The sequence below is a fragment of the Pelmatolapia mariae genome, linkage group LG9 (assembly GCF_036321145.2).
Source record: "Pelmatolapia mariae isolate MD_Pm_ZW linkage group LG9, Pm_UMD_F_2, whole genome shotgun sequence".
Lineage (NCBI taxonomy): Eukaryota > Metazoa > Chordata > Actinopteri > Cichliformes > Cichlidae > Pelmatolapia > Pelmatolapia mariae.
This window is the reverse complement of record NC_086235.1, coordinates 16,616,326-16,642,789: the sequence shown is the minus strand read 5'-3', so window position 1 is coordinate 16,642,789 and position 26,464 is coordinate 16,616,326. Positions and strand designations below refer to the sequence as shown.

The 26,464-nt window shown below is 41.2% G+C and overlaps 4 protein-coding genes across 5 annotated transcripts in view; 2 read left to right on the top strand and 2 right to left on the bottom strand.

Moving 5' to 3' along the window:
* LOC134634345 (collectin-12-like) overlaps positions 1-7,060 on the bottom strand; it is a 41,209-nt gene extending 34,149 nt beyond the window's left edge. Inside the window, exons 1-2 of the mRNA XM_063483495.1 lie at positions 6,796-7,060; positions 5,738-5,788 (exon numbers count right to left, since the gene is read on the bottom strand). Of these exons, the coding sequence (XP_063339565.1) occupies positions 5,738-5,788; positions 6,796-6,802 (58 nt within the window). The 5' untranslated portion in view covers positions 6,803-7,060. The remainder of the gene's footprint in view (positions 1-5,737; positions 5,789-6,795) is intronic.
* A 5,712-nt stretch (positions 7,061-12,772) lies between these two features.
* On the top strand, positions 12,773-16,827 carry LOC134634317 (clusterin-like protein 1). 2 transcript variants are annotated; one of them, XM_063483452.1, is made up of 10 exons: positions 12,774-12,994; positions 13,653-13,754; positions 13,853-14,001; positions 14,426-14,596; positions 14,691-14,847; positions 14,938-15,141; positions 15,232-15,360; positions 15,733-15,947; positions 16,088-16,268; positions 16,598-16,827. In XM_063483452.1, exons 2-10 carry the CDS (start codon positions 13,664-13,666, stop codon positions 16,606-16,608), a joined length of 1,308 nt encoding a protein of 435 aa, XP_063339522.1. In that variant the 5' UTR covers positions 12,774-12,994; positions 13,653-13,663; the 3' UTR covers positions 16,609-16,827. The 2 variants fall into 2 exon arrangements, with proteins under 2 accessions (XP_063339521.1, XP_063339522.1); XM_063483451.1 differs by having other exon boundaries at positions 12,773-12,994; positions 14,691-15,141.
* Positions 16,828-17,380: 553 nt separating this feature from the next.
* Positions 17,381-20,762, top strand: tyms (thymidylate synthetase). The gene is made up of 7 exons (XM_063483455.1): positions 17,381-18,014; positions 18,293-18,366; positions 18,458-18,632; positions 19,078-19,179; positions 19,270-19,445; positions 19,545-19,616; positions 19,702-20,762. Exons 1-7 carry the CDS (start codon positions 17,774-17,776, stop codon positions 19,837-19,839), a joined length of 978 nt encoding a protein of 325 aa, XP_063339525.1. The 5' UTR covers positions 17,381-17,773; the 3' UTR covers positions 19,840-20,762.
* A 109-nt stretch (positions 20,763-20,871) lies between these two features.
* On the bottom strand, positions 20,872-26,398 carry enosf1 (enolase superfamily member 1). The gene is made up of 15 exons (XM_063483453.1): positions 26,153-26,398; positions 25,952-26,054; positions 24,161-24,276; positions 23,621-23,707; positions 23,505-23,531; positions 23,347-23,419; positions 23,192-23,230; positions 22,991-23,073; positions 22,784-22,906; positions 22,576-22,710; positions 22,216-22,257; positions 22,010-22,139; positions 21,767-21,866; positions 21,600-21,681; positions 20,872-21,495 (listed from the first exon to the last, which is right to left on the bottom strand). The coding sequence occupies exons 1-15, from the start codon at positions 26,231-26,233 to the stop codon at positions 21,403-21,405; spliced, it is 1,314 nt and encodes a 437-aa protein (XP_063339523.1). The 5' UTR covers positions 26,234-26,398; the 3' UTR covers positions 20,872-21,402.
* Positions 26,399-26,464: the final 66 nt, after the last annotated feature.

Sequence of the window (26,464 nt, the reverse complement as noted above, 5' to 3'; positions counted from 1 at the left end):
CACCATATTTGACAGTGGGGATGGTGTGTTCAGAGTGATGTGCAGTGTTAGTTTTCCGCCACATATAGCGTTTTGCATTTTGGCCAAAAAGTTCCATTTTGGTCTCATCTGACCAGAGCACCTTCTTCCACATGTTTGCTGTGTCCCCCACATGGCTTGTGGCAAACTGCAAACGGGACTTCTTATGGTTTTCTGTTAACAATGGCTTTCTTCTTGCCACTCTTCCATAAAGGCCAACGTTGTGCAGTGCACGACTAATAGTTGTCCTATGGACAGATTCCCCCACCTGAGCTGTAGATCTCTGCAGCTCGTCCAGAGTCACCATGGGCCTCTTGGCTGCATTTCTGATCAGTGCTCTCCTTGTTCGCCCTGTGAGTTTAGGTGGACGGCCTTGTCTTGGTAGGTTTACAGTTGTGCCATACTCCTTCCATTTCTGAATGATCGCTTGAACAGTGCTCCGTGGGATGTTCAAGGCTTGGGAAATCTTTTTGTAGCCTAAGCCTGCTTTAAATTTCTCCATAACTTATCCCTGACCTGTCTGGTGTGTTCTTTGGACATCATGGTGTTGTTGCTCCCAATATTCTCTTAGACAACCTCTGAGGCCGTCACAGAGCAGCTGTATTTGTACTGACATTAGATTACACACAGGTGCACTCTATTTAGTCATTAGCACTCATCAGGCAATGTCTATGGGCAACTGACTGCACTCAGACCAAAAGGGGCTGAATAATTACACACACCCCACTTTGCAGTTATTTATTTGTAAAAAATGTTTGGAATCATGTATGATTTTTGTTCCACTTCTCACGTGTACACCACTTTGTTTTGGTCTTTCACGTGGAATCCCAATAAAATTGATTCATGTTTGTGGCTGTAATGTGACAAAATGTGGGAAAGTTCAAGGGGGCCGAATACTTTTGCAAGCCACTGTATATACAAGAAGTCTAGTCATGAAAACTTGGCAACAATGCTTTATCAGCATCAACTTGGCAGTCAAAGCAGCCACGTTGTTAAAATGCATACCTTTAAGGCTAGATGCAATAGGTGAATAAAAAATCCATACACTTGCTACAGAGAACATATTCAATTCAATTCAGTCTTATTTACATTGTTTCAAATCACAAAAGCAGGTAAAGATAAAGATGCTACAATAATACAGAAAAAAATCTAAAATCAAATAAACCCCTTTGAGTAAGCACTTGGCAAGAGTGGGAAGGAAAAACTCCCTTTTAACAGGAAGAAACCTCCAGCAGAACCAGGCTCAGAGAGGGGCGGCCATTTTCCGTATCCAACTGAAAGAAGAGGGTTTTTCTACCCCTGCTAACGTGCTTGGCATATTAACACAGGAGTTTTCAAGGCTTCAAGTCTGAAGAGCTGCAGTATTTGGCACTTGCACAGGTTGTTGTTATTTATTTACAAGGTAACTACAAGGTAACTTTTCAGAAATATGAAGTAAACTCTTTCATGTAAAACAGATGGAAGCTTTGTGACAAGGTGGCTCTTTCTCTGCTCTTCTTTCTCTTTGTTTTCACAATTGCATGTTTTTTTGTGTGACTTGAAGGTTCATGCTTTGAATCAGGCCAAGGGCAGCTGCTGACTTCCATAGACTGATGATTATACTAGTCCTAATAGGGCTGTAAGAGTTCAGCCAAAGCTCAGGTAGATTTTGTTTTTGTTCTGATGGCCTTCTTGTGTCAGCCCCCCACAGTAAAATAAATACGTTTAAACCTTGAGCACTGTGAAAGCAATTCCGGCCCAGCTTCAGCTTGGCAGGGAGGGAGATGGGATTACCATATGAATTTACTTTGAGTATGCGCTGATAACTGTGTGTGTGTGTGTGTGTGTGTGTGTGTGTGTGTGTGTGTGTGTGTGTGTGTGTGTGTGTGTGTGTGTGTGTGTGTGTGTGTGTGTGTGTGTGTGCGTGTGTGTGTGCGCCTGAGTGGTGTACATTTACACTTGTATACAAGCGAGTGGAAAATGCATGTCTATATTTGTATTTGTGTAAATATACATGACATATCCATGCCTTATGGATGATGCTTAAGTAAGGAAAAGAATCAGAAACAGCTCACTCTGTTTAAAAAGTGTATATCTGTGCTTGCAAGTGCGTGTCTTTGTATAAAGCCGACTTCTTACTTTGCACGTCAGCAAAAGCACAAACATCCCCAAATGTACTTTTAAAGATATTTCAGCATGTGGTCACTTCGCATTACTGGTTCACATGTGTTGATATTACACATTGCACTTTTTAATGCAAACCTTATATACTTGTATGCAGAAAAGAGGGAGCCCGGACTTTGCTGGTTTGTATATGAATTGCAGCCAAAACAGTGAAGAAAGTGAATGAAAGCAGTGTTGAGTTTCCTTACAGTTGTATATCTGCACTTTATCATAAAACCGAGGTGAACACATCAAATCCTGGAATTTCAGGAATTGGACGAGCACTTCATAAACAACCATCTGGAAAGATGAAGCCAACAATTAAACCATGTGGAATTTTACTGGTTATCTTTTCTATTGCTTCCTTGATAGAGAGAGAAAAGAAAAGTACACAAGTAAATGGTCCCCTTGGTCCTTTATCCCACAGTTGTGCAGCGGACTGCATTCAAAAGCATTTTTTACAATTAACTCAAAGCACGGACAATTTATTTTAAGACTAATTTCTTCAGCTAGCACGGGTGTGAAACATCTTGTTCTAATCATGACGCACTGTTTGATTTCTTATGCAACAAGAAATATCGCTTCTACCCAGAAATATGGAGCCACCAGCCACCTCTCATGCATTCATTCACAAATGCTAACGCACTGATGACAGCTACCATGCCAGGCTCTGGCCCAACCGTGGGTCTCGACATATGGAAAGCATGATCTACCTGCTGACAGCTGCTCATTCCTCACATCTCCATGTTTCAAGTCTCCCTAAGATGATTTTCTTTGCGTTCAGGAATTTTATAGGAGCCCGTCGCTCTCTGCAAAAACTTCTGGAGCACTTTGGGAATTGGCCAGTAGCAATGCAAAGTATGTGAAATGTGTATATGAAAGGGGATGCCAAAGCCCACTCGTATTAAAGATGCCGTTTCTTGTTCACAGTGACTTTGAAAAACCAGCGGGTTTGAGTGTTCTTTCTTTCCCGTGTTAACTCGCCCCCTGTTATTTTTTTTAAGCTCAGTGGTGACTTTATAAACTGGGCAGATATTCACACAACATTCACAGCTTTGACATGTCACGACAGTTTAAACACTATCAGTCTCCCGGGAGACCGCAGTGAATTAAAGCAAAACATGCAGGGAGGAAATAACTGTTTGTTCCCTTCTGTGAACTGACATTATAGCACTAATAGTGGTAGAATGAGGGCTCGGGAGGGTTTGCATGAATGCGGCTCTATTGCACAACAAAGGCTCTGGAGGGGTGAAGCAGACCCCCGGAGCCGGCCCCTCAGAACAGCTGCCGTGTCCCGGCAGGACCAATTTCACTCAGTTAGGAGTTCAGCGGCTTTCTTGTCCTACTCATCCAAATGTCAAAAGTTCATTTGAATAAAGTTAAAAGTGAGCTGGATTTGACTTCCCCACCCCACCCTCCCCACGGCTCTCTAATGTAATATATGAGCAGGGACTTGCACGCGCTCACAGAGAAAGACAAACAGGATGCTTCTACTCGGGTGACTGGGATGAAAGGGACCGTGTGCTTGGACGCAGCTTGAATTCGTCTCCGCTGGTCCTGAGTTAGACAGCGTAGCCTGCTGCCTCCTTTCCACTCTCACGGACTTCAGCCAAACTGTGTGTGAATGAGTCATACTCCAGTAACACCCTGAATACAGCGACTCTGAGACTCCTGATCGCAATTCGATGAGCAGTTATGGGGCATGTGCTCATGCCTGCAGTGAGAATAATAATGATAATGCTCTTTAGCGTGTGTGACAGAGGGTTGGTCCCTTGGTTTGGTTTTTAAGCATTATCCAAAAGCATGAATAGCGAATATGCTGAAGCAGTGAACCCAACAGCACATCAGCAGCAAGTACAGAAAAACAACTGAAAGCAGATCCTGTTTTTAAAAAAGTGCTTGTGATGGAGAGACTGTACATCATTAATCATACATTATGTATGGGCAAGAGGAGAAAAAGTGCATTACTGGAGCAGAGTGGATGGTATTAAAGCTGGCTTTGAGGGAAAACACTGAGCAGAGGTGTTGTTTAAAACACTCAATTTGCCCAAATTACTAAAAATTAGGATGCATTAGTCATGGGAACTATTTGTTTGGCAGAAAAACACTTCAAAACTGCAGAGAGTCACAAGGATACTTTCCCCGAAGCTACTGCTGACTTTCACAATCATTACAGAATGTAGTACAGTGATAAGTGGAAAGGGACTGCCTGTTGTTACAGAGAGCAATCTTTAGAGGGCAAGAATAGTTTGCGTTAAACACTTAGTGTGCTGGGAAACTGAAATTTCAGCAATTTGTAACCAAATTTTATAAGACAGAGGGTGACAGTGATGGATTAACTTCAGTAGGATACCAGCTTTGATGTATTTAGACTGTAGACTGGTAAAAACCTTCTGAATAATCAGCTGCTGTTCCTCTGTTTGCTTTTGGGTTACAACCGCATCAGTGGTCATAACAGCTGGAGGACATATCGTAGAAACAAGATCCTGCTGCAACAGCTCAACTAGACGTTCTGCTTTGTCGTCTAGTTTTTCACTGTTTACTTTCATGTATTTTAATCTCTATTCAGCCTTTTTAGTTACTGTAAGATGTTGCAAGTCTAATCACTAATGACTTTTGCTTTAAAGTGGCTCTATTGTGCTTTTGCTTATTAGCTGTGACCAAAGTTTTAAATAATGAGGTCAGACTGTATTGAAGTAATTCCTCTGAGCCTAAGATTCAGGCTTCAGACTGATCCAAATCTTAGGCACACAGCTCTGACTGTGAGCATAGAAACCCCACCCACATGGTATTTAAACCATCTGTTTTTAAGGGGCAGCCAATCAGAACAAAGTTGGCTTAAAGGGAACGAAGCTAAAAGAAGAAGCTTGCTTCAGACAATGAATAAGTTGCAGGTATGCACCAGAGCCCAGCATGAAAATAAAAAAGTGTGTGAGTCATGTAAAGCTTCTCTTGCAGAGTGGAAATGAGGATAAAAGGGGCCTTCAAAGAATTCATAATATACAGATCTGTAAAGAAAGCCTCTGTAAACTGGGCAAAAAAACCCATATGTTGCCTGTGCATGAACACACTTCTATACACACACAAAAATGCATGTACCACAACAGACGGACATGCATTGACTACAGTCTGAGTTTGAGTAGCCACATTTTTGAGGTTCTCGGCATGTTTGTGTGAGTCAACATGTTTAAGTGACTCGGTTTAAGTGGATAAAGGGGAGGTTTTGAAACTTCTTGATCTGGAGAGCTCTGTCAGCAGTCGTTGAGCCTGCGGCAAGCTGGACCTCACAGACTGTCAGCCACATTTATGTTCAGCCTAAAATCCTGCCATCAGAGGCAAAACCATTAGCGACGACTATCGGGACAGATGAGGTTCAGGCAGCCAGCTGTCTGTCCTGACATAAAGTGATTCAATTAGAGCAACATGCTCATAAATATCCAGGTAATTGTAGGTATGCAGCAGCAGAAAGAGAGAAGGAGGTGGGCCCACACACTAAGGCCCTTTAATTCATGGCTTTTTATTCACACAAAAAAGGAGTTTTGTGATTAAAAAGAAGAAAAGGTCACGTCTTACTCACCGAACCTCTTGTATCCAAAAGACTGTACTTCCTCCTCGTCTGCAAAGTCGTCTGCGTGACATAATCAGAAACATATGACATAAATAGGTCACACAACTAGGGGTACACGGTATCTGAGACAGTTGGTAGGACTCCATAAATAACATAAAAGTGATAGAGACACTACCGGGCTGCTGCGTAGAGTCAAAAATGTATAAAGTTATCTTTAAATGCAAAGATCAGTGCAGCCAGTGAGGATTTATGCTAGAGATAATAGAGTATCATCTCCTCTGTGTATGTGTGAGTGTGAGTTTAGAGATAGGAGGTCCACAGAACTGTAAAAACCACAGGCTGCGGTTTCTCTGGGTTGTTGACAGTAAACCCTAATTACACTGCTACACTGCACTGAAGACTGGAGCGGAGCACAGAGAACATCACTGGTAATGGTTAACAGATGGGGCCAGGAGGAGGGTGACATGGGTAAGGGGGAGTGATGGGGGAGCCAGGGAGGGATGACTTTCCCGAAGGGGGGGCGTTTAGACTAGATCAGGAGCCACTGTTGCAAAGTGGATCACACATTCCTGAGTGCTAATTCCCTTCCAGTTCACTCTACACGAGGAAGGTGCTGATGAATTAGAAAGCCTGCAGATTGTTGTCTTTAATCGGCTACTTGTTGGAGTTTAAGCACAAACACAGCAGTCAGTGATGAAGCTCTGCAGGTGGTGCTCACTGGTCATCATCAGTCAAACCCTTCTCTTTCTCATGCTTAAAATCAAGTGCATCTAAAGCCTCTCTTTCCCCTCGTTTGTTAGATTTGGGCTTTTTTTAAAAAAAAATTCTCAAATTATCAGTTTAGCAGCCAAATTGCGCAAACATTATTTGGTGTTTTAATTCTTTCAATGGGATGAAACTGGTGGTGGAAAAAACTGCATTTTACAACTTCTGCTGCGCAGTAGCGTAATGTCATCCAGATGTGAGCACTCGCAGAACACAAAGAAACACTTACATGTTAAATCAATGCAATATTTGAATGAAAGTAAAGGTCTTGCACTTTTCTTTCTGCAGCAACAACTACGTACCTTTCATGGCGTTTTATCACTCGTTGAGAACTGTAGAAGAGATGAGGACCGCTGTCACTTTATGCGCATCTCACCATCCAGTGCAGAAGTGTAAACTTGTTCCAACACACTATAATTAAAGGACTTTTTTAAAGCTACAAGTGTGCATTGACTTTCATGACTCTCAGTTTAAATTCCCATCGTTTCTGCTTTCTTGCTTGCTGTGGCTCAGAAGAGTGTTTGCGGGAGAGCTGAGATGATCCCGGAGCGCTGAGCTAAAGGAGAGCTGAGCTGAGACTTAGACCAGTGTTAAGTTACACAAAGCAGCAAGTTGTGTTTCCGGTGGTCCTTTCAGAATAAATTGTAGTCAACCCACCTCTTTTCCACCCCTTAAACCACAGAAAATACAACCTATTTCAGGAAGATGAACTTTTCCAACATGCCTTTCACAAAATTTGTTCCCATTTCTTCTTTCTATGAAAAAATACCAAACATTTACCAAACAGTTTATTAAATATAACATTACTGAAAACCTGTCACCTCTTGTCAAGTGGTAGCCCTAAATTCTATCTACAGGATAGGATTTCGCATGGCACTCGTTCCAAACAAACTGCTGATGCAATAAAAGCATATCTGAATTAAAAACACACACAACACTCTCTGCCATGCACTGGCTTTCCTACAGCTCGAACCTCAACATTATTGAAGCAGTGTCGAATCATCCTAACAGGGAACAGAACAAAAGGCAGCCAACATTTTCCTGAAGCCTGCTTAAAGAAATTAAAAGAAGCCCTGCCTAAGAGATTTCAGGCTGTGTTCATAAAAAAAAGATCACACTAAATATTGACTTTTCACCTTTTTGCACAAGCTGTGTTTTTGTCTTATATACTGTATTTCCATGTGTGTATATATTTTTCAACAAGTGACTGCACATATTTTCCTAGTAAAATATAAAGATATGAAGGATGCCTCGGGTCTTTTGCACATTTCTTGGTTTCATGTCTGTGAAGGTTCTCAGTCATCCAGGTCATCGTAGTCAAAGGAGTTAGCAAAGAAAAGCGTCTGGACTTCTTAAAGTTGCTTGAAGACGTTTCACCTCTCATCCGAGAAGCTTCTTCAGTTCTAAGGTCAAATGGCCGAGAGTCCCAGACTTAAACCCAGTGGGAGTATCCCCCCAAAGAGGGACAAAGGACCCCCTGGTGATCCTCTAATCACATGAGCCAAGGTGTGAAAGCGGGTGTGGGACCTAATCAGCCAGGGTTTCGGGTATGCTCATTGTGAAACCTGGCCCCACCTTGTCGTGTGAATTCCTGAGGTCAGATGGCCCAGGATGTGAGTGGGCATTAAGGCGTCTGGGGAGGGAACTCAAAACTGGATTATAGATGGCAGACAGTTGGTGTCGTAAACCACCGCCTCTGTTCAAAGATGGTCGCTCACAGTGGACATAGATGGCTTCTTTCACTCCTCTTTCAAACCATCTGTCCTCTCTGTCCAAAATGTGAACATTGGCATCCTCGAAAGAGTGACCTTTATCCTTAAGATGCAGATGGACTGCTGAGTCTTGTCCTGTGGAGGTGGCTCTTCTATGTTGTGCCATGTGCTTGTGAAGTGGCTGTTTGGTCTCTCCAATGTAGAGGTCTGGGCATTCCTCGCTGCACTGTACAGCATACACCACGTTGTTAAGTCTGTGTTTTGGAGTTTTGTCTTTCGGGTGAACCAGTTTCTGTCTGAGTGTGTTGCTGGGTCTGAAGTACACTGGGATGCCGTGCTTGGAGAAAACTCTCCTGAGTTTCTCTGATACACCGGCTACATAGGGGATAACAACGTTGTTGCATCTGTCTTTCTTATCCTCCCTCGCTGGTGTCTGATCTTCTTTTCTGTGCCTCTTTGCTGACTTTATGAACGCCCAGTTAGGATAACCTTGGTTCTTGGTTTCAAGACATCAGAAAACAACTTCTGTGTCAAGCTCAAAATCTTTGCTTTGACACATTTATGGGGAAAAAACTAATCTATTAGTCATTTGTAACAACATATAGATGACATTTTCTGTCCTCTCTTTTAGATTTTCTAAGTGCTTTTAAGGTATCTAAATTTAATTTAGGCACGCTTTTATTGTGAAAGCTAAGATGCTTCATTTCCGGCACTGGACTCAATTTCTGCACAACTTTCATACATAACTTGACAACTAAATTTGTTACTACATCTGTGCTGCACAGCCTTTCAAAGCAGTGACGGTCCCCGGCCCTCCTGCTGAGCCTCCTCCTGTGGGGACAGAGGAGGTGCGGACTGCTTTCAGCACTACAGACCGCGAAACGTCGCCCGACGCTGCAGTAATCCAGCCGGAGATGAGATTAGGTTACAGGGGGTTGATAGCAATCTCGTCCCCCGGGTAAAAATCTGGTACCCATTAGAGATAATTTCAAAGGTTGGAGAAGGTGGAGGGGAGCACCGTGACATTTCTGCCCATTTTCTGTTTTGCATATTTAGGCTCATATCTCATGTCCTTCAAGGATTTAAAAAATAATTTTAATATCAGCCTCCCTGCGGTAATAGATTAAACATGCTGTTTGGGGATGTGTTATCATCTGATTTATCACGGCAGCCCCACAATCCTGCAAAACACTGCAGAGTATTTTCCATTGCTTCCACAGAACAGGAGAGAATCCTGCAGGAAAAAATAGCAGGCATACAAAAACTAAAATCAAAAACTTATAGATTCAAGAAAAAGTCTTATGGCTGCTTGAGAGCTGTACTTCAAAGGTATAAAAAAAAAAGTTTGCATGATCCAGCTACATGCATAAATTAGTGAAAAACTATAACTATGCATTTTTATTGCCATGATGTCTAAATGAGCTCTGTTTGATAAAGCACAATAACACCCTCATGACAACATGGCTGATTGCACTTCCTCTAGAAATAACTTATTTTGCTGAGAAGTGTCCGCTGTTTATCCATATTAGACTGTAAGGTTCACTGGGGGCCATTTTTCTTTAACTCTTCCAGGTGTTGTGATAATTCCCGGACACTTCCTGTATCCACAGTCTTCAGATCACTGATCAAACACAGAGCTCCAGCTGCATCCTCCCAGACTAACAAGGAACATCAAAGAAATGAGACAGGCCCACTCTTGCGTCTTCACAGTCCAGGTTAGTGTCACTGGGTTACATGATGCTAATCTTTTTACACTCGCTCACTTCATGCCAGTAAATTTTCCAGAAACGGATGCAGACAACATCAAGTGTCTCAGCACTGGAATCCTCTGGGCTTGGAAGGAAAGCAGCACACACGTCCAGCTCAGATCTGTTTGTTCTTCTTTCTTTGGATAACACGGCCTTCTAACTCTGGCTCAGCACTAATAGCTTGAGTTTGACCCAGTCTGCCACATAACATACTTCAGACCAAGTTGAGATGATAAAGCAACTAATTACTTGTTTTACTAAAGGCTTCAAAACTGTTATTTTACTGTCGGCTATGATTGGAGCAGCAGGCTAGTACTGGGGCACAGAGAGAGATCGTGGTGAGCTAATAAAAAACAGCTGAGGGTCAGGTAGCTTACTGCCAAGCTCCTGCTGGTCCTTATTCAGGGGTTGGGACCTCATTTGCTGGGTCAAGGCTTTCTGCAGTGGGTTCAGATTAGCAGGAGATTTAGAAAGCATACAGGAATTCCACATTTGCCATGGTGCCGCCATGTAGTGATTAGAAAAATGGCAACTCAAATCATTCAATTGCTGCAGGAGAGATTCACTGGTGGCAGACTAGAGAAAGTACTTTTCCATAGACTGCTGAGATAGTTTAATAACTTTTTAATTTTTTAAAACTGTACCTCAACATAACCGTTCATGCCTTAAAAAAAGAGAAAGAAAATTATGATCACTTGGGGGCAGCAGTGACAAGCTCTAAAAAAAAAAGAGACTAATTCTTACTGTAAAATCCTGTTTTTAAAAATAGTCTTAAATCTTCCACAGCTAAACTTACCAACAGGATTTCAAAATGCAACCACTATGACTTTATGCCTGAAAAAGAGATATAAAAATAAGGTGAAAGAGGGCTGGGTTGTACTTTTATGTAATACCACTTTGTACCACATGAGGGGGCAGTGAGTCAATGTAACCTTTATCCAACCAGTAAATGATTAAACATTTTTATTTAGAATGGCAGCCTGCAAATTCCAAAGCATCTTAAATAAATATATATACTTTTTAAAAAAACAGAAGCAGCTGCAAACATCTGGAAAAATTTCAACAAACTCATTAGACCAACACTGCCTCCTGGTAGTAAAGTTTTCAGTTAAAGTTTTTAAGATTAATTAAAAAATAGTGTCTTTAATACAGCTCCAGGTGTGCAGCTGGAATTTTCCATCAGGATCCCGAGTCTAGCTGGTATTGCCCCTGGGCAGGGCCATCTTCTCCTCTGCAGTTCTACGCACCTGGAGCTGATTGCAGGCAATCAAGCCAGAGTGATTTAGGCCTCACGCTGACGTTCATTCACAGCCAGTTCATCATCAACTCATGTTGGTAGCCAGCTTACATATTTCAGGCTCTCCTTGTAATTTACTCTGCTAACCTTATTTTCTTGTGCCACAGTTCCAGGACTCACCTTGACTCAAACCTCAAGCTTAAGCTCCTCTTTTGGACTCAGGATACTTTACCCAATCTTGGAAATCACTCTGTACCTCACCTGCCTGCCCTTCCGCTATTGCACGTCATCAGGAACCTTCAGATCTCAGGTCAGCCATCCCACACTGTCCAGCTCACTCCGGATTCACGTCACCCTCCCTCATCGCTTACTCACTCCACCTGCAAGTAAGAAAATTTGTAAAACATACTAACCATCTACAGAGCTCCTCTCCACTACCTCCCTAATTCAGTTGTCCTCTCTCCTCGGTGTGACTGCTAAACTGCTACGTTCCAGTGTACATCAATTCCCCCTCTCAATCCACGTCAAGCTAGCCACGTAAACTAGGCCTCGCCACGTCAAGTCCTGTGTTTTATTGCCTCTGTCTTTATCATATTTTGAGTTTAACCAATAAACATCGTAAAACCTTCTGCTGTCTCTGCTCTGGGTTCCTACACAGTCCAGTTTTTGTACCAAGCTTTCGGTCTTATGACACACTATTTTAAGTATGATGACTTCCAGGATCAGTGCACTAGTTTCCAGTTTTCTCTGTGTGGATGGAAGACAGATCGGTAACAAACTAAAGGAAAAGTCTGAATACGTAAGTGGAGAAACGCACAAATACTGATGTTTCAATGAGGAAAACTAAGTATAAAAATGTTGTATGTAAAGTTAGATGGTTAATTACTAAGTGATAATGCATACAGTCACAATATCATTCTCCATAACCGGAAGAGTTTCAGACAGAGTGCCAGAAAGCTTTGTAGCTGTTCTGGTTACTCATGATGACAGATGGGTTTCAGTAAGACACAAGAGCCTAAAGGATTACATGCAGTTTCTTTTGGCTGTTCATCACCAGCTAGTACATTTACAGCACAGGTAACCATATCACAAGGCATACAGCTGTATTACATGAAGTTGAAATGACAGTGCACATTGTAGAGTCAGGGTTCTTATCAATGTAAACCATATTTAGCGTTCCCTGGACTGGATTACACAGCTGTCTTCTACTGATTTTTTTTTATACCCTACAGAAATGAATGGCTGCCTGGAATGGTAGAAAAACAGAATACAAGCAACATAAACTGAAAGTCTACACAGTTTGTTGTTAAAGCTTAAACTAAGAGCAGCCGTATTTCCTCTTTTCAGTTACCCTGTTTTGTGTATGGTGTGCACGTGTGCATGTGCAGTCCTCCTGCTCCTGTTGTGGCCTGCAGTGCAGAGCTTAACCCATGATTGAGACCATGCCAGTGTGTGTGCCAATTCTCTGCAGGGGGCTCAGGCTTACTGTCAGGCTGATAGAGATTAAAGCATAAAGTTTTACCTAAGGAGGGCTCTGGACTATGTTAGAGACCATTAAGTGCGTGAGACAGACAAACAACTGAGCATATTATATTTACAGAGCATTAAAGTTGATCTGCAGGTATGTAGCGCGCATAAGGCTTAATAACCAATAATGCAAACGCACTAATAGGATCTGTACTGCTGAGTAGATCCATAAAAATAGAACAATCCTCGGAGGAACCAGACTGTGTCAGTCTCATCCCTCCAGAAGCACAAGCTGCTGCTTTTTTTTCGGGAGTTGGATATTTTCAGAGCTCTCAAGGTAAAAGCTTGTTCTACATTTCTTTGGTTTGTGTTTTGCACAGAATGGCACAGTTGCAGTGCAACAGCAGACTTGGATGAGATATTGGAGGTGACTTGCAATACAGCTGTTGTTTTTTTTTAACTAGATATTTTAAATGTGTGCAACCTGGAAGACATCTTACTCTGTGTTCACTGAAGGTTAATGGGAATAATTTGCATTGATAAGACACCATAAACTAAGTAAATATGTAGCATTCAGAGCAAAAACACACAATTACGGTTGTTTCCTGTTATTTACTATTTACTTACTGTTGCTTTCAGCTTATTTAAGAAAACAATTGTGTAGTAATTTGAGGTTTTGTTGTGTACATTTTTTGGATATTCACCTTTATGTATAATTCATCTGCACTTTATGGTAGTAAGCCATCATATTTCCTAATGTGATACTAATGAACAAATCCAAAAAGATTAACTGACAGCTGCCTTAGTGGATCTGTTCAGCTCATCATGTTTATTGGTTTGACATTGATTTCATATTGGATACTAATGAACTGACATTTTATCCACTCCCCTTCATGCTGTAAATATTATATATAAATTTTCTTGAGAGCTGGCACCACCTTGTGGTCGTTGTTTCTTTTTGCTAGAAAAAAATTAATTCTTCTCCTTTTCTGAAGCTTGAGGCAGGATGTGGAGGTTTCTTGCTCAGATTCTCTTCATCGCTGAAGTCATGCTCTGTGCCGCCGACTCTCCTCCGATCAGCGAGGAAACACTGAAAAGTAAGGCCTTCGCTGACGGAAAAGAAAAGCAAAAAACAAGATATCAGTGATTACTGTTGCAGAGCTTAAAGTATTGTGTGTTCCACCGGTGTGTGCAGGGCTTTCCGCAGCTGGAGAGCAGTATGTTGATGAGGAACTAAAGGGAACTTTGCTTGGAGTGAAGCAGGTGAAGGAAATGATGGAGAAGAAAGAAGAGAAGCACAGGCACCTGATGGATGCACTGAGGCACAGCAGTGATAAGAAGAAGGTGAATTCTGTTTGTTTTGCACTGTGCTGATCGTCCAGTTTCAAAAATCCTGCACGGCATTTGTGGCTGGTGTAAGATGTACCCGCAATTAAAATCGTGTTTAAACGGTTTCATGCCAGTCCTTGTGCATTTTTCTGAAACCCACCGCATATTTTCTGCTTCACAAAGACAAAGTCACACGGAGAGACCTCAAAGCAGACAGTGAATAATGAGTGTGGGAGTGCAGCTGGTTAAGTGAGTCTGGGGTGTAGTTTTACTGCAGTCAGGATAAATTAACTGTCTGTAGATTATTATATTTTCTGAGTGTTTTCAGAACGCTGGGCAGGGCTGTGTGCCAGAGCCTCAGACTTCATCTTATCCTCTGTGGTTTATTAAAAGTGAATGTATCTGTGACAGAGTTTTCTGTTTTTTGGGGGGATTTTAGGGGGTGATGCAGCTGGCCAAAGAAACACAGCAAAAACTCGAGGAAGCCGAACAACAATGTCAAGATTTAACCAAATCTTCCTTTGGGGAGTGCCGACCATGTTTGGAAGATTCTTGTAAGGCCTTCTATACATCTACGTGTCGCCGCGGCTTCGCCTCTTTCTCGTTCAAGGTTTGACTTCAGCACATTCCAACAAAAGGAATCTCTTTAGGACTGATGTTTAAGGTGCAAACATGTCTCTGTGAATCTCTCTCTCTCCCTTCAGGTAGAGGAGTTTTTCAGGAAAATGGCCACTAAATTAGAAGATGCCGAGCAGGTCCACAATAAAAATGAGGAGAATTCAGGTGGAAGTGTCGCAGCTGAAAAGCAGGTCACAGAGGACAAATCCAATATGGAGCTGCTGCAGGCTGAAGCATCGTTCAGTGAGCTGTTGTCAAACATCAGCCTTTTGTACAACCAGAGCATTGGTCTGGCCAAGAAGATGCAACCTGTGTTTGGTCATGCCTTTCTAGAAACCTTCGCTACTGAGCTCCAATCCAGCACGCTTTCGACCAGAGGGTCAAGCTCTGGCTTCCTTGGGTTGGTGGGTTTGGAGCACGTTCTTCACTCAGTGCTTGACATTGGGAAGAGCGTGCTGGGAGGCTTCAGTGCCCCAGTGGCTGATTTGTTTGAGGAGATAAAAGAAGCTGAAGAGTACGTTCAGCAATCAAGTCGAGGTATCTGATGCACAACGCTGCACTCTTAAATGTGTGTGTTTGTAGACAACCATTGTTTGTGTGTAACATAATTCATGTCCACCTACAAAGATACAGGCTCGTTTTATGCAATGGGACCGCCGCAGAGCGGATATATGTGCAGAAGACTCCGCAGACAAGCATCAGAGTGCTGGAAGCTTCAAGACCTGTGTGAGACATGCAGGGATTATCTGTTAAAGGGTAAATCCAGATTTATTTTGCCACTGTTCCCACACAGACACATATAAACAGTTTAAAACTGTGTTTCAGACAGTGCAAGAGCATAACACAGATTTAGCGGGTTTTATTTGATATTAAAAATAAGGAAAACAATGGAAAACAAAAAATGTCTGTCACAATTTCCTAGAGCCTCAATGCCACATAGCTTGTTGGGTCTGACAACCAGTCCAAACCCAACAATATGGTCTAATTAAAATGATTTAGCAGACATAAAAACAGAACATTCACATCTGAGAAATGGGAATCAACTTGTTTGGGGCATTTTTGAGGCTTTACTTAAATGGTTCATTCATTGTTAAAATAGTTGTTGATTAATTTTGCCTCCTCTTACAGCATGCCCCAACGTGCAGCAGTTGCACTCTGAGATGGAGGAGATGTACATGCTGCTAAACGCCTCCCGTCAGCAGTATGACGGCAGGCTGCAGCTGGTCCACAGACACACAGCAGACACTCAGATGTGGCTCAGCAGCATGCATGACAAGTATGGCTGGGTCAGTCAGCTGTCCAATAGCACAGTGGACCCACACAGCATCTTCAGTGTGATATTGGTATGTGGTTAGTGATGCTGCATCTGTAGACATTATCTTTGCTGTATAAATTGGGAAGCTTTTATTAAGGTTGCAACAAGCCAAGGCTGCAATTTTGAGCCAGACGGCTACTTTCATTTTCATCTCTTCTCATCTTTTAGGTGAGTCCACAGCAACAGATAAAGAATAACAAGCCTAAAGCAGACAGCAGTGTCACTGTCTCTGTAATGGATTCAGCCCCAGTAACCATACTGGTCCCAGCAGATCTGGAGGTGGATGACCCTGCTTTCATCCAAAATGTTGCTCAAGAGGCTCTGACACTATATAAACAGCAGATAAAAGGTATTGATCCCACAATTGTGGACCCTTAGTGCAGTATTTAGCTCCCAGCATCACCTGGCAGAGTTCCAAATTGAATTTGACCCAAATGAACTGCGATCATTTGAAAGCGCTTTACACTGCGATCGCTACAGATTGGATAGTATGTTGCAATCCAAGATGATAATGTGACTAGAAAAACAATCATGCATTCCTCTGTTTATTGACTTGTTTAAAAAGATTAATTGGATCCACATGAAATCAATCTCTAATTATATTATTTATATTTTTTGTTTTTTTTAATGGTCTGTACACTTACATAATGTAAAACTTAATAGTTCTTTTCTGCACAGGAATGGAGTAATGTGATCATACCACCATGGGAACAGTTTCTTTATGCAGAGTGAAGAGTCCAGGACATTCAGGTTTTCTCGTGCACAATTAAGCTGATCTGTATAATACTTGAAAATGCACCGCATAGACCTCTAAACCTTCATATGCACAGTTTATGTTGTTCTTATTCATGTATTTGGATGCTTAGATTTTTAAACGTCTATGCAATAAAACAGTGTACACTCCTCAACCTCTATTTTGTTTGTTATTTATGTCAGGAGTACTTTTGAATCGCACTTCATAGTATGTTTTTGTTTACAGTTTTGAACAAAACAGCATGTTGTATAGAATAAAGTACTTTGAAATAATTTTGTGAATTTTATATATATATATATATATATATATATATATATATATAGTTGTGTGTGTGTGTGTGTGTGTGTGTGTGTGCATATATATATATATATATATATATATGTATATATATATATATATATATATACATATATATATATATGTATGTGTATATATATGTATATATATATGTATGTGTATATATATGTATATATATATGTATATATATATATATGTATATATATATGTATATATATATATGTATATATATATGTATATATATATATATGTATATATATATATATATGTATATATATATATATGTATATATATATATATGTATATATATATATATATGTATATATATGTATATATATGTATATATATGTATATATATATATATATATATGTATATATATATATAAACTCTAGTTTTCGTGCCAGCTAATAAAAGACGGGTTTTAAGACGCTTTTTTAATGTTTATTTGGCTACAATAACCGTGGTTTGCATCTCGTAAATAAGAACAGTGAATGGGTGACTTTTGTTCGTATGAATTTCTCTTATCCATTCATAGTTTTCAATCACGTGATCGACTCGCTAATTTGGCGGGCAAAGGGGCGCAGTGGTGTTTTGCCCACGTGAAAACTTGCTTTGTTGCACATGCGGAAGAGTTCCATATAAGAAAAATCTTCTCCTTCTCTGATTGGCTGTTCTGGCTACAGCGATAGAACAGCCAATCAGAGAAGGAGTTTGCCTGGGAGCTCAACAAAATGCAAAAAGTGAGCGGGAATTCTTCAGTTGATTCTGAGGCTGGAAACACTGAAACGTTTTATTTACAAAAATGCCCGCAACTTCTGAAATACACGCCGGGGAGCTGCCGAAGCAGGACAGCTGTGAGAAAGAGGAAAAGCAGCGGCTGACGACGGCGGCCGAGAAGCAGAAACACTCTGGATTTTTCTGTGATGAACAAGGATATCTGAGTCTGGTGGAGCACATCTTGGAGAACGGCCGCTTAAAGGGGGACCGAACCAACACTGGAGTCCTGTCCCTGTTCGGCGCTCAAGTCAGATACAGCCTGAGAGGTACAGTTTACAGCTAGTATGGCATTGTATCTGTGTGTTAAAAGTGCTAAAAACAGAAGGACTGCATGAAATAATATGAAAAAGTCTTCCTTAAAAAAAAAAAAGTCATCTGCACCTTTTAGTCTGCTAACCACTGTAACTGACTTACAAGTATAAACTGGCATAACATTAAAATATAAAATAAAGGTAGTCGTTGCATAAATACCCATCTGCAAATGACAGCTGCTTCCTACTTCCTCAGCAACGTCACTTAATGTGTTTTTTGCAATCTTTCACAGACCAGTTTCCCCTGTTGACAACAAAGAGAGTGTTCTGGAGAGGGATCCTTGAGGAGCTGCTGTGGTTCATCAGGGTGAGCCTGGCAGGAAAACAAAAGAAACACAAATCAATGAAAATCTTCCCAGTGTATCAATTAGATCTGATATTTTTGCAATCTGTCACAGGGATCAACAAATTCCAAGGAGTTGTCAGAAAAAGGAGTGAAGATCTGGGATGCCAACGGGTCTCGGGACTTCCTGGACAACCTTGGGTTCACTGATAGAGAGGAGGGTGACCTAGGACCTGTGTATGGTTTCCAGTGGAGGCACTTTGGTGCAGAGTACACAGACATGCATGCAGGTACAGTTTTCACCCAGTTGAATGAAGCTGTGAAGTCATTTGTCAGGATCAGTTCAGCTCACCAAACTGTAGCCACGCATATAATTTTTCCTTTATTTGTCCATATTTTTATCCCAGTAGAAGAAAAAGAATGCAGGTTTGTTTGTGGTTGATGCGGCAGCTATACAAGTAACTGTCTGAATTACTACATATAACTGGAAGTGCATGAGGAAACATCCACCTTTGGACTTTATAGTTAATTTGTAAACTCAAAGGTATTTGAGGGCCACCCTTTATTTAGTCATTCTGAATATTTCATAAAGATGCACAGAAATTCTGTAAAACATACAGCAGGCTGTGGGTTTTACAGGTGTTAGCTTATATGGAAATGCTGCTGTAAATGAAAATCATTTGTAGAGATGTCAAGTTTTCATGTTTTTCCTGGTTTCATCAATTCTTTGGACAGATTACACAGGACAAGGTGTTGACCAGCTGCAGAAAGTCATTGACACCATCAAAACGAATCCAGAGGACCGGCGCATCATCATGTGTGCTTGGAACCCCAAAGGTGAGGCCAAAGGAGACCTTTTGCTTAAAGTTTCATTTGGGGAAGAATTATACAAGAGGTAAATCTTTGTCGTGTCTTGTGGTGTTGCAGACCTTCCTAGGATGGCGCTGCCCCCCTGCCACGCACTCTGCCAGTTCTACGTGTGCGACGGCGAGCTGTCATGTCAGCTGTACCAGCGCTCAGCTGATATGGGATTAGGGGTGCCTTTCAACATCGCCAGCTATTCACTTCTTACCTACATGATTGCACACATTACAGGACTCAAGGTATGGCCAGAGCATTCTTGTCATATTTGATACCTGTTTGGTCCAGCAGTGTCCCCTCTATCCTCACCTGATATATATTTTTTTAATCTGTCCATTCAGCCGGGCGACTTTGTTCACACCCTGGGAGATGCTCATGTTTACCTCAACCATACTGAACCTCTCAAAGAGCAGGTGGGTTAGTTAAATATGCTTCTTGCATGTCTCATTGCTTTTTTTAAATTTCAAACTTACACGTTTGTTTGTGTTTAATGTGCAGCTTCAGCGAGAGATCCGACCATTCCCCAAACTGAGGATCCTGAGAAAAGTGGAGAAAATCGATGATTTCCGCACGGAGGACTTTGAGATCTACGACTACAACCCACATCCCACAATCAAAATGAAGATGGCTGTGTAAACTCAAGTCACAACGTTGTTATGAATGAACAGTATGCTCTCCACTATAATGTATGCCTGCTTCACTCATGCTAAAAGTTCAGTTTTTTTTCTGTCTGATTTGGGTGAACTCTCTTTTAAGCCTTAAGCACTTCAAAGTGTTTTTTTTCTCTTCAAGTTCTTTGTTTTGTGTTTTAAATGATTAATTATCTAAGTCTGTAAATAAAGATGTTAACTTTGTCAGCTTGAGCACGATCTAGTTGTACATTCAGTACAAAATATGACACTGGTGGGTAAGTGGAGAGTTTGCTTGGATTTTTAGTTTATTTAAAGAGTTTGAAGATGCAGTTGTGACTTTGTAAGATGTCAAAGTTCAAAGATATGTTCATATGTCCTAATAAAGGACAGGTTTACCAATTAAAACTAAGTAAAGGGTGTCACATACAGTGAGCCCAGGTTGCCTACTTTACAGCTTTGTCCACAAGTCTTTAATTTCATGTATTTGCAACTTCCTACATGCTAACTGATGAACTGGAGTTGTACACCCATGAACTGTTTGGCTTAAACAGGGTAGCAGCCTTCGGATATCTTATTAATGGGTTTCTGCTGCTCAGAGTTTTTTTTTTTTCTAAGTACAAACAACTTACAGAAAGAAACCGTGTGTGTTGAATCACTAGGCAGAAATGAATTTTTCTCTTATTTCTGATCATTTCATAAATAAAAATGTGATTACAAAAAAATGCAAATGAACAAACATTTCCAGGTTGTGGCTGTCTGGATTTGAAGGCAACTGGACTTCATCCTAGAAGCTTGTTCAGTGGTCGGTGCTGATGAGGAGTCTCGGGTATTTGACTGCTAGTGGGGTTGTCACCCTGGTGGTGATCTAATCTTGGCTCATGTGACCCTGATCACCCATGCCTTGACTCTTAGGATAACCTCCGAAGTTATACCTTCAACTCGAGTTCTTAAGACTATTGCTTTTGCTTCGACCAAAACCTCTGGGGTGGATTTCTCAGTGCAGGCCAGTCACAAGTACAAAGTATTTAAATAGGAATAACAGAAAAATGAGTCTTTAATTTAAAAAAAAAAAAAAATCATTTTGAAAGCACTGCATGGGAGGGAAATTCTCCAGAAGACAGAATTTAGAGGATTTACATGACAAGTGCTTATGAAGGAAAGATGACTGCAACCTGATTACTTAAGATGACTTAATACAAGGTTTACAGCTTGGCTTGTAATTTTTCAAGTTTCATTAATATAGTTCTACTTCACAGCAGCAGTTTTCTCACAGCACTTTACATTATAAAGGAAAGCTCAAAGAGTATTAAAAAAAATCAAATGATTCACTAAAACTTGGCACTTTGATCAGAAAGAAGAAAAATATTCGATTTAACAGGAAAAGAGCTCTGGAGAACCAGATTTGGTAAAGTTAATTTCTGTTCCCCAGGCTTTCTGAAAGACTTTTAAAATTTTTCTTTGGACATTTTCACATTTTCAGTCCAGTCCTTTTATGTGACAATTTCAGAATGTTTTTTTCCCTCCAATGTTTGTACTGTACAAATTTAAAATGTTTAAAATATAGTCCCTATTTCTTTATTTCCTGTTTCCATATGTCTCCTTCAGGGTACTCATGTCGGTTCACAGATTCCTCCAGCATCTCACAAGAATAGCCTGGATCCTGAAATCAAAGAGCAGAACGATCTATACCAGCAGCTGTAAACAACACAAAGTTTGTTTGTTTCTTCAGAGTAATGCAGATTGACTTCCTAATCAGTTTCTTGCCTTCGGTGGCATATAGTGGGCGTCTTGAATAACTACAGGACTAGTGAAGTGCTCGTGGAGGTGGTCTACATATTCACACATTCTGGGGGGGAAAACAAATCAAAAAGTCAGTGTTTGGTTATAATCACTGAGATCAAACTGTTGATAAAAATAAACACTGCTCCTACCGGTTCCTGAGATCCGCAGACACGCAGATGTAATCAAACAGAATCAGATGCTGGACGAGCTCACAGAGCCCGACTCCACCGGCATGAGGACACACAGGCACTGAGAAAGAAGAAACACAAACCCACGAGTTTCCTCTGTGTAGGCAGTATTTGTCTAATAACCTTTGAGGGCCTTTGGCAACTTTTAAAAAACATGCCTTGGGGATCCGTATGATTCATGATTGTTATTCCTTGAACTTTTACCTTGGAACTTGTAAGCCATCAGCAGCACAGCCAGGTTCTCGTTGACACTGCCCAGCCTACAGCTGTCTATCTGGACAAACTGCAGTGCAGAGGCCTGCAGGAACTGCTTAAACATCACCCTGTTGTGACACTGGAGAGAAAACTCAACTCAACTAAAAATATAACCCATCAAAGATATGCTTGTTGGAACAGACCTGAGATCTGACCTGCTCGCCTGTTGCCACTCCAATCCCCAGTGGAGCCAAAGCCTGCAACAAGAAAGTTGTTTATCACTCAACAGCCCTGGATGGGTGACTGAATGTACCTAAGAGACAGAAAGAGGGTCCTGTTCTTGTGTTTAATGTTACCCTTAATATTATTCATTAGAAAGTCAATGATACAACCACATAGAGGTTTAAAACGACTGCCAAGGGATGCAAAATAACCACAGAAAGACATAAAATGTATCTGATGGTTGCTTTGTTTTGATGATTTTTCAACCTTTCTTTTGTCCCGTATACTTACTGTATCACAGAAATGCCTTTCATACACATAAACAAGCTGAAAACTAGAAATTATTCTCTTACCTTGGAAATAGCAGCATGACCCAGGATGTCATCTGGACACGTGGGCTCCTCGATCCAAAGGGGTTTGACCTCAGCCAGTCTGGACACCCAACTTATGGCCTCGGCTACGTCCCATCTCTGGTTGGCGTCGATCATCTAACAGAAAAATAAACCCCTTTGGTATAATTTCCTAATGCCATTACACATCCAGGGGCAAGAACAGGCTTACCAATGTGCTGCTGGGTCCAATCATTTGCCTTATGAGGCGGCACCTGCGTATGTCGTCCTCTAAATCAGCACCAACCTTCACCTTAAATCTGGTCCATCCGCTTTTAAGAGCATCCGAGCAGAGCTTAACAGAAACATGACTGTCATTATAGTTAGTAGTATGCCTAACTAGGCATACTGTTTGCTGAGCGATTTATACAACAGAGACCTGCTTGAGCTGCTGGTCTGAGTATCCAAGCCAAGCACAGGAGGTGGTATATGCAGGATAACCCTCTTTCAGCATCTGATCCTCTGATAGAAAAAAGATATGTACTGAATTAAATTGTGTTTCAATGGAATATATAGGCCTTTTATGGTGGCTGAAAGGGCTCTGGTTGGTTTCTAAAAAGGCAGTAATTAGTGTGCTCACCTCTCTGCTTCTTGCCCTCCTGTGCTTTCACAAGTATGTCTAAGAAAAGAATGAAGACAGAAGGAGCGTGACACAGCGTTTTGGTAACACTGCATTTCTCAAACTGTACTCAACACACTCTCCAGATGTCAAATGACGTCAAAAACCAGTCTCACCCAGAGCTTCTTCCTCTGTAAGCACATCAGTGATGTATCTGAAGTCAATGCACGACACAATCTGCTTCGGGTCCTGAATTGACAAATATATGGCATGATATTTCCCTTGTGATTACATCCCGGACATAAATCGGTGGAGTAAATTATCTCTGACTCACCATGTCCACGAGCAGCTTCCACAGCGGCTGTGGAAAAAGTCTGTGAGCCATGATGTGTCATGCTTTATGAAAGAAACAAAGTTTTACTTATTAAGCTTCATCTGAGATTTCCCCACCTTGCCTTCAGCTCTTGCCCAGAGGTCCCACACAGCATTCAGGACTGCAGCAGTGGCCAGGTGGATCACTCCTTTCTCTGGGCCTAACTGTACCAGACGAGAGTCATAATTACATCTAGCAAAAGGCACTGGCAGAAAAAGCAAAACTGGAGAGTACACCGCAGTTTGTTAATAGACACATTTTTCATCATGCATTTATTAACTAGATCTCTTTTTATAGTTAGTTATTGTTGGAGGTTTTTTTGGCATGAAAAAAACAAGCATACATTATTCAACAACACTGGCAAAGCCACCAGTCTGAATAAGCTGTCTGGTATGGATACAAAAGTGTGGGCACCGCTAGATAAATGACATATTTTATAAATATAAAATATGTCATTTAACAGTTATTCAATAATCATATTGATATTAACCCATAAGTGTTAAACACCGAGTGAATATCAGCAGATTCCATCAGTCAAGTGAAACTGATATTAGCTTGAAATCTAAAAGAATGACTGTAATCTGGTCATGTTTGTTATGTTATGTTTGTACTCTCACCCATCTCATCTGGCCATCACTGGTCAGGAGGCGGTAAAATCCACGGAAGTTACTCACAATCTCCTGCAAAGATTTGCCGATAACTAGTCCTGCAAGGGCCTTGACAGCGCACAACACTGTGGGGTTTCAACCAGCAACAAAAACAAAGAAAAACTGGATGAAGATCAAAACTTCAACAAAGATCTATAATTTTAATAAACCTCATTTAAACAGATACAGGGACTGTGGAGTCTGAGATGACAGCCCTGCAACAGCCAAGTTATGATGTTCGGTGTTTTGTCCAGTTTATCTCCCTGTTGCTCTGTGCCACCCTACACAAAGGCGTCTCGCTCATAAGCCTGCACTCTTTGATATCCACTGTCACTAATTGAGGGTGAGTGGGAAGAGAAGAGAACAGAGAGAGACAGAGTAACAGTTACACTATGTTAGACAGAGATGAATAATTACTAATGAATATGTCTCAGTTTCAACAGTAGTTTCCTGTTTTATTTTGATAGTCTCTTGTCCTGCTTGTGTTATGTTCAGTTTTGCTTCCCCTGTCATTTGTCTAACTTAGTTCACCTGTGTCTTGTTTTGCCTGGCTGTGTTGCATCTTCCTAATTACCTCATGTGTGGATTAAAGTCCTCAGTTTCCCTCTGGTCTTCATCGTGCCGTTGCTGTACTCCTTCATGTTGTGTGCTCATCTTATGCTTTTGTTGAGCTTCCTAATAAAGTTGCATTTTGAGTTTACTTTTGTCTGAGGGTTCCTGCATTTTGGGTCTGCTCTCCACCTACCACACAGCACGCCTTGACAATATTTTCTGTTGCTGCAATGTCAAGGGGACTTGAGTCATGAACTCAAGTCCTCTTGACGCTTTATAACCAGCTACTTTGCACGTACAGCGAGTGAAAGCATTGGGTGAACCGAATCAGGCTAAATTAAATCAAGCCATTAGACCTGAGTGAACTCGTATTGATCAGAGAGTTAGAACAACTAAAAGAAACTTAGATTAACCTGAAAGGAACTAATATAGGTTAAGCGGTAGTTGATACAAATCAGGATTTAAAACCAAACCTGGGAAGGGGGAGAAATATATCTTGGTTTTGCTTTTGTTTGTTTTTTTGTTTATTTTCTTGTTTTATTTAAGATAACTAATGCCATATATACACACCATATACACATTTTTATAGTCAATCCTCATGTATTTACTGTGTGCATAGTAACTAGTAATCCATCCTTTATTTATTCCATCCTTTATTCCAGCATCTACGAACTCTGCACCATACATGTTATAAATGTTATCGTTTTTGTCATGTTCATATCATGTTGTCAGTATTCTCTGTAATGTAACTGAAATGCATTGACTAAAACTACCACAAGATGGCAGTGAAGGGCTTGGAAATTAAAAAAGAGAAAAGTCATCCAAAATCTGATATTTTCTCTGCAACTTTTTAATGATTAAGGAGCATGTAGGCCATAGAAACACCGACAATAAACCATAATGTGGCTGATTTCTGCATTGTTAACGTTTTTATTTTAAAACAATTTGGTGGTGTAAGTTATGAGACGTTGTATTCATGTAAAAATCTACATAGCAGTTGTAATTTTGCTTAATAAAAAAACAGCAGCGTTTTCACATTTAGTCTATATAGCTGAGATTTTTTTTCCCTACCGAAAACCTTTTGATAAAATTCACACTGTTCAAGAACCAGAAATTCTGAGCTCACTGCGTGCACTTGAATGCAACAGCAAGTTTGTTGCGGTAGCTTCGTCAAAGTGGGTCTTTTAGGCCGCCCCGCGTGGATCTTACCGATCTCGGTGCCTTTTCCCAACGTGAACGTGAGGCCGAAACCTTTGAGGCCGCTGTCCGTGTCGAGGACCACATAGGCGGCCGAGTAGTCCGGGTCAGTGTGCTGCAGCGTGGACATGAGAGGGGGGAAAAGGTCTCATTCTTGTGTCTGTGAATGCGAACATGCACGCGCGTGGAGAACGAGCTGCACAAACTTCTTACCATCGCGTCTGAGCCGTGCTGCTCCAGGGACGTCGGGAACCTCACATCCCTCACTCTCAAATTAACAATTTTGTGCGACATCTCTGCGCACAGATTAAGTCTGTCATGTGATCGAAGCGGTTTCTGCTGTTGTGACCTCTATAAGCTTACCCCACCCACTTCACCGTGTCGTGCCGGTTTAAACATTAAAGATGAGGCTTAAAGAGACAAATCAAAGCGTCTGGTCTCTAAGTGAATAATAAAAATACACTGTGTAAAATCGCGTTTTATTGTACAAATTCCCCAGGTGAGTCTCCACCCACAACCTGCCTC

Coding starts and splice junctions, on each gene's coding strand:
- LOC134634317 (XM_063483451.1), top strand. CDS start 13,664: ATGTGGAGGTTTCTTGCTCAGATTCTCTTCATCGCTGAAGTCATGCTC. Junction 13,755..13,852: donor CAGCGAGGAAACACTGAAAA/GTAAGGCCTTCG, acceptor CGGTGTGTGCAG/GGCTTTCCGCAGCTGGAGAG. Junction 14,002..14,425: donor ACAGCAGTGATAAGAAGAAG/GTGAATTCTGTT, acceptor GGGGGATTTTAG/GGGGTGATGCAGCTGGCCAA.
- enosf1 (XM_063483453.1), bottom strand. CDS start 26,233: ATGTCGCACAAAATTGTTAATTTGAGAGTGAGGGATGTGAGGTTCCCG. Junction 21,867..22,009: donor GATGGCTTACAAGTTCCAAG/GTAAAAGTTCAA, acceptor CTTCTTTCTCAG/TGCCTGTGTGTCCTCATGCC. Junction 21,682..21,766: donor TCTGCGGATCTCAGGAACCG/GTAGGAGCAGTG, acceptor TTTCCCCCCCAG/AATGTGTGAATATGTAGACC.
- tyms (XM_063483455.1), top strand. CDS start 17,774: ATGCCCGCAACTTCTGAAATACACGCCGGGGAGCTGCCGAAGCAGGAC. Junction 19,180..19,269: donor GTGTGCTTGGAACCCCAAAG/GTGAGGCCAAAG, acceptor GTGGTGTTGCAG/ACCTTCCTAGGATGGCGCTG. Junction 19,617..19,701: donor CTGAACCTCTCAAAGAGCAG/GTGGGTTAGTTA, acceptor TTTAATGTGCAG/CTTCAGCGAGAGATCCGACC.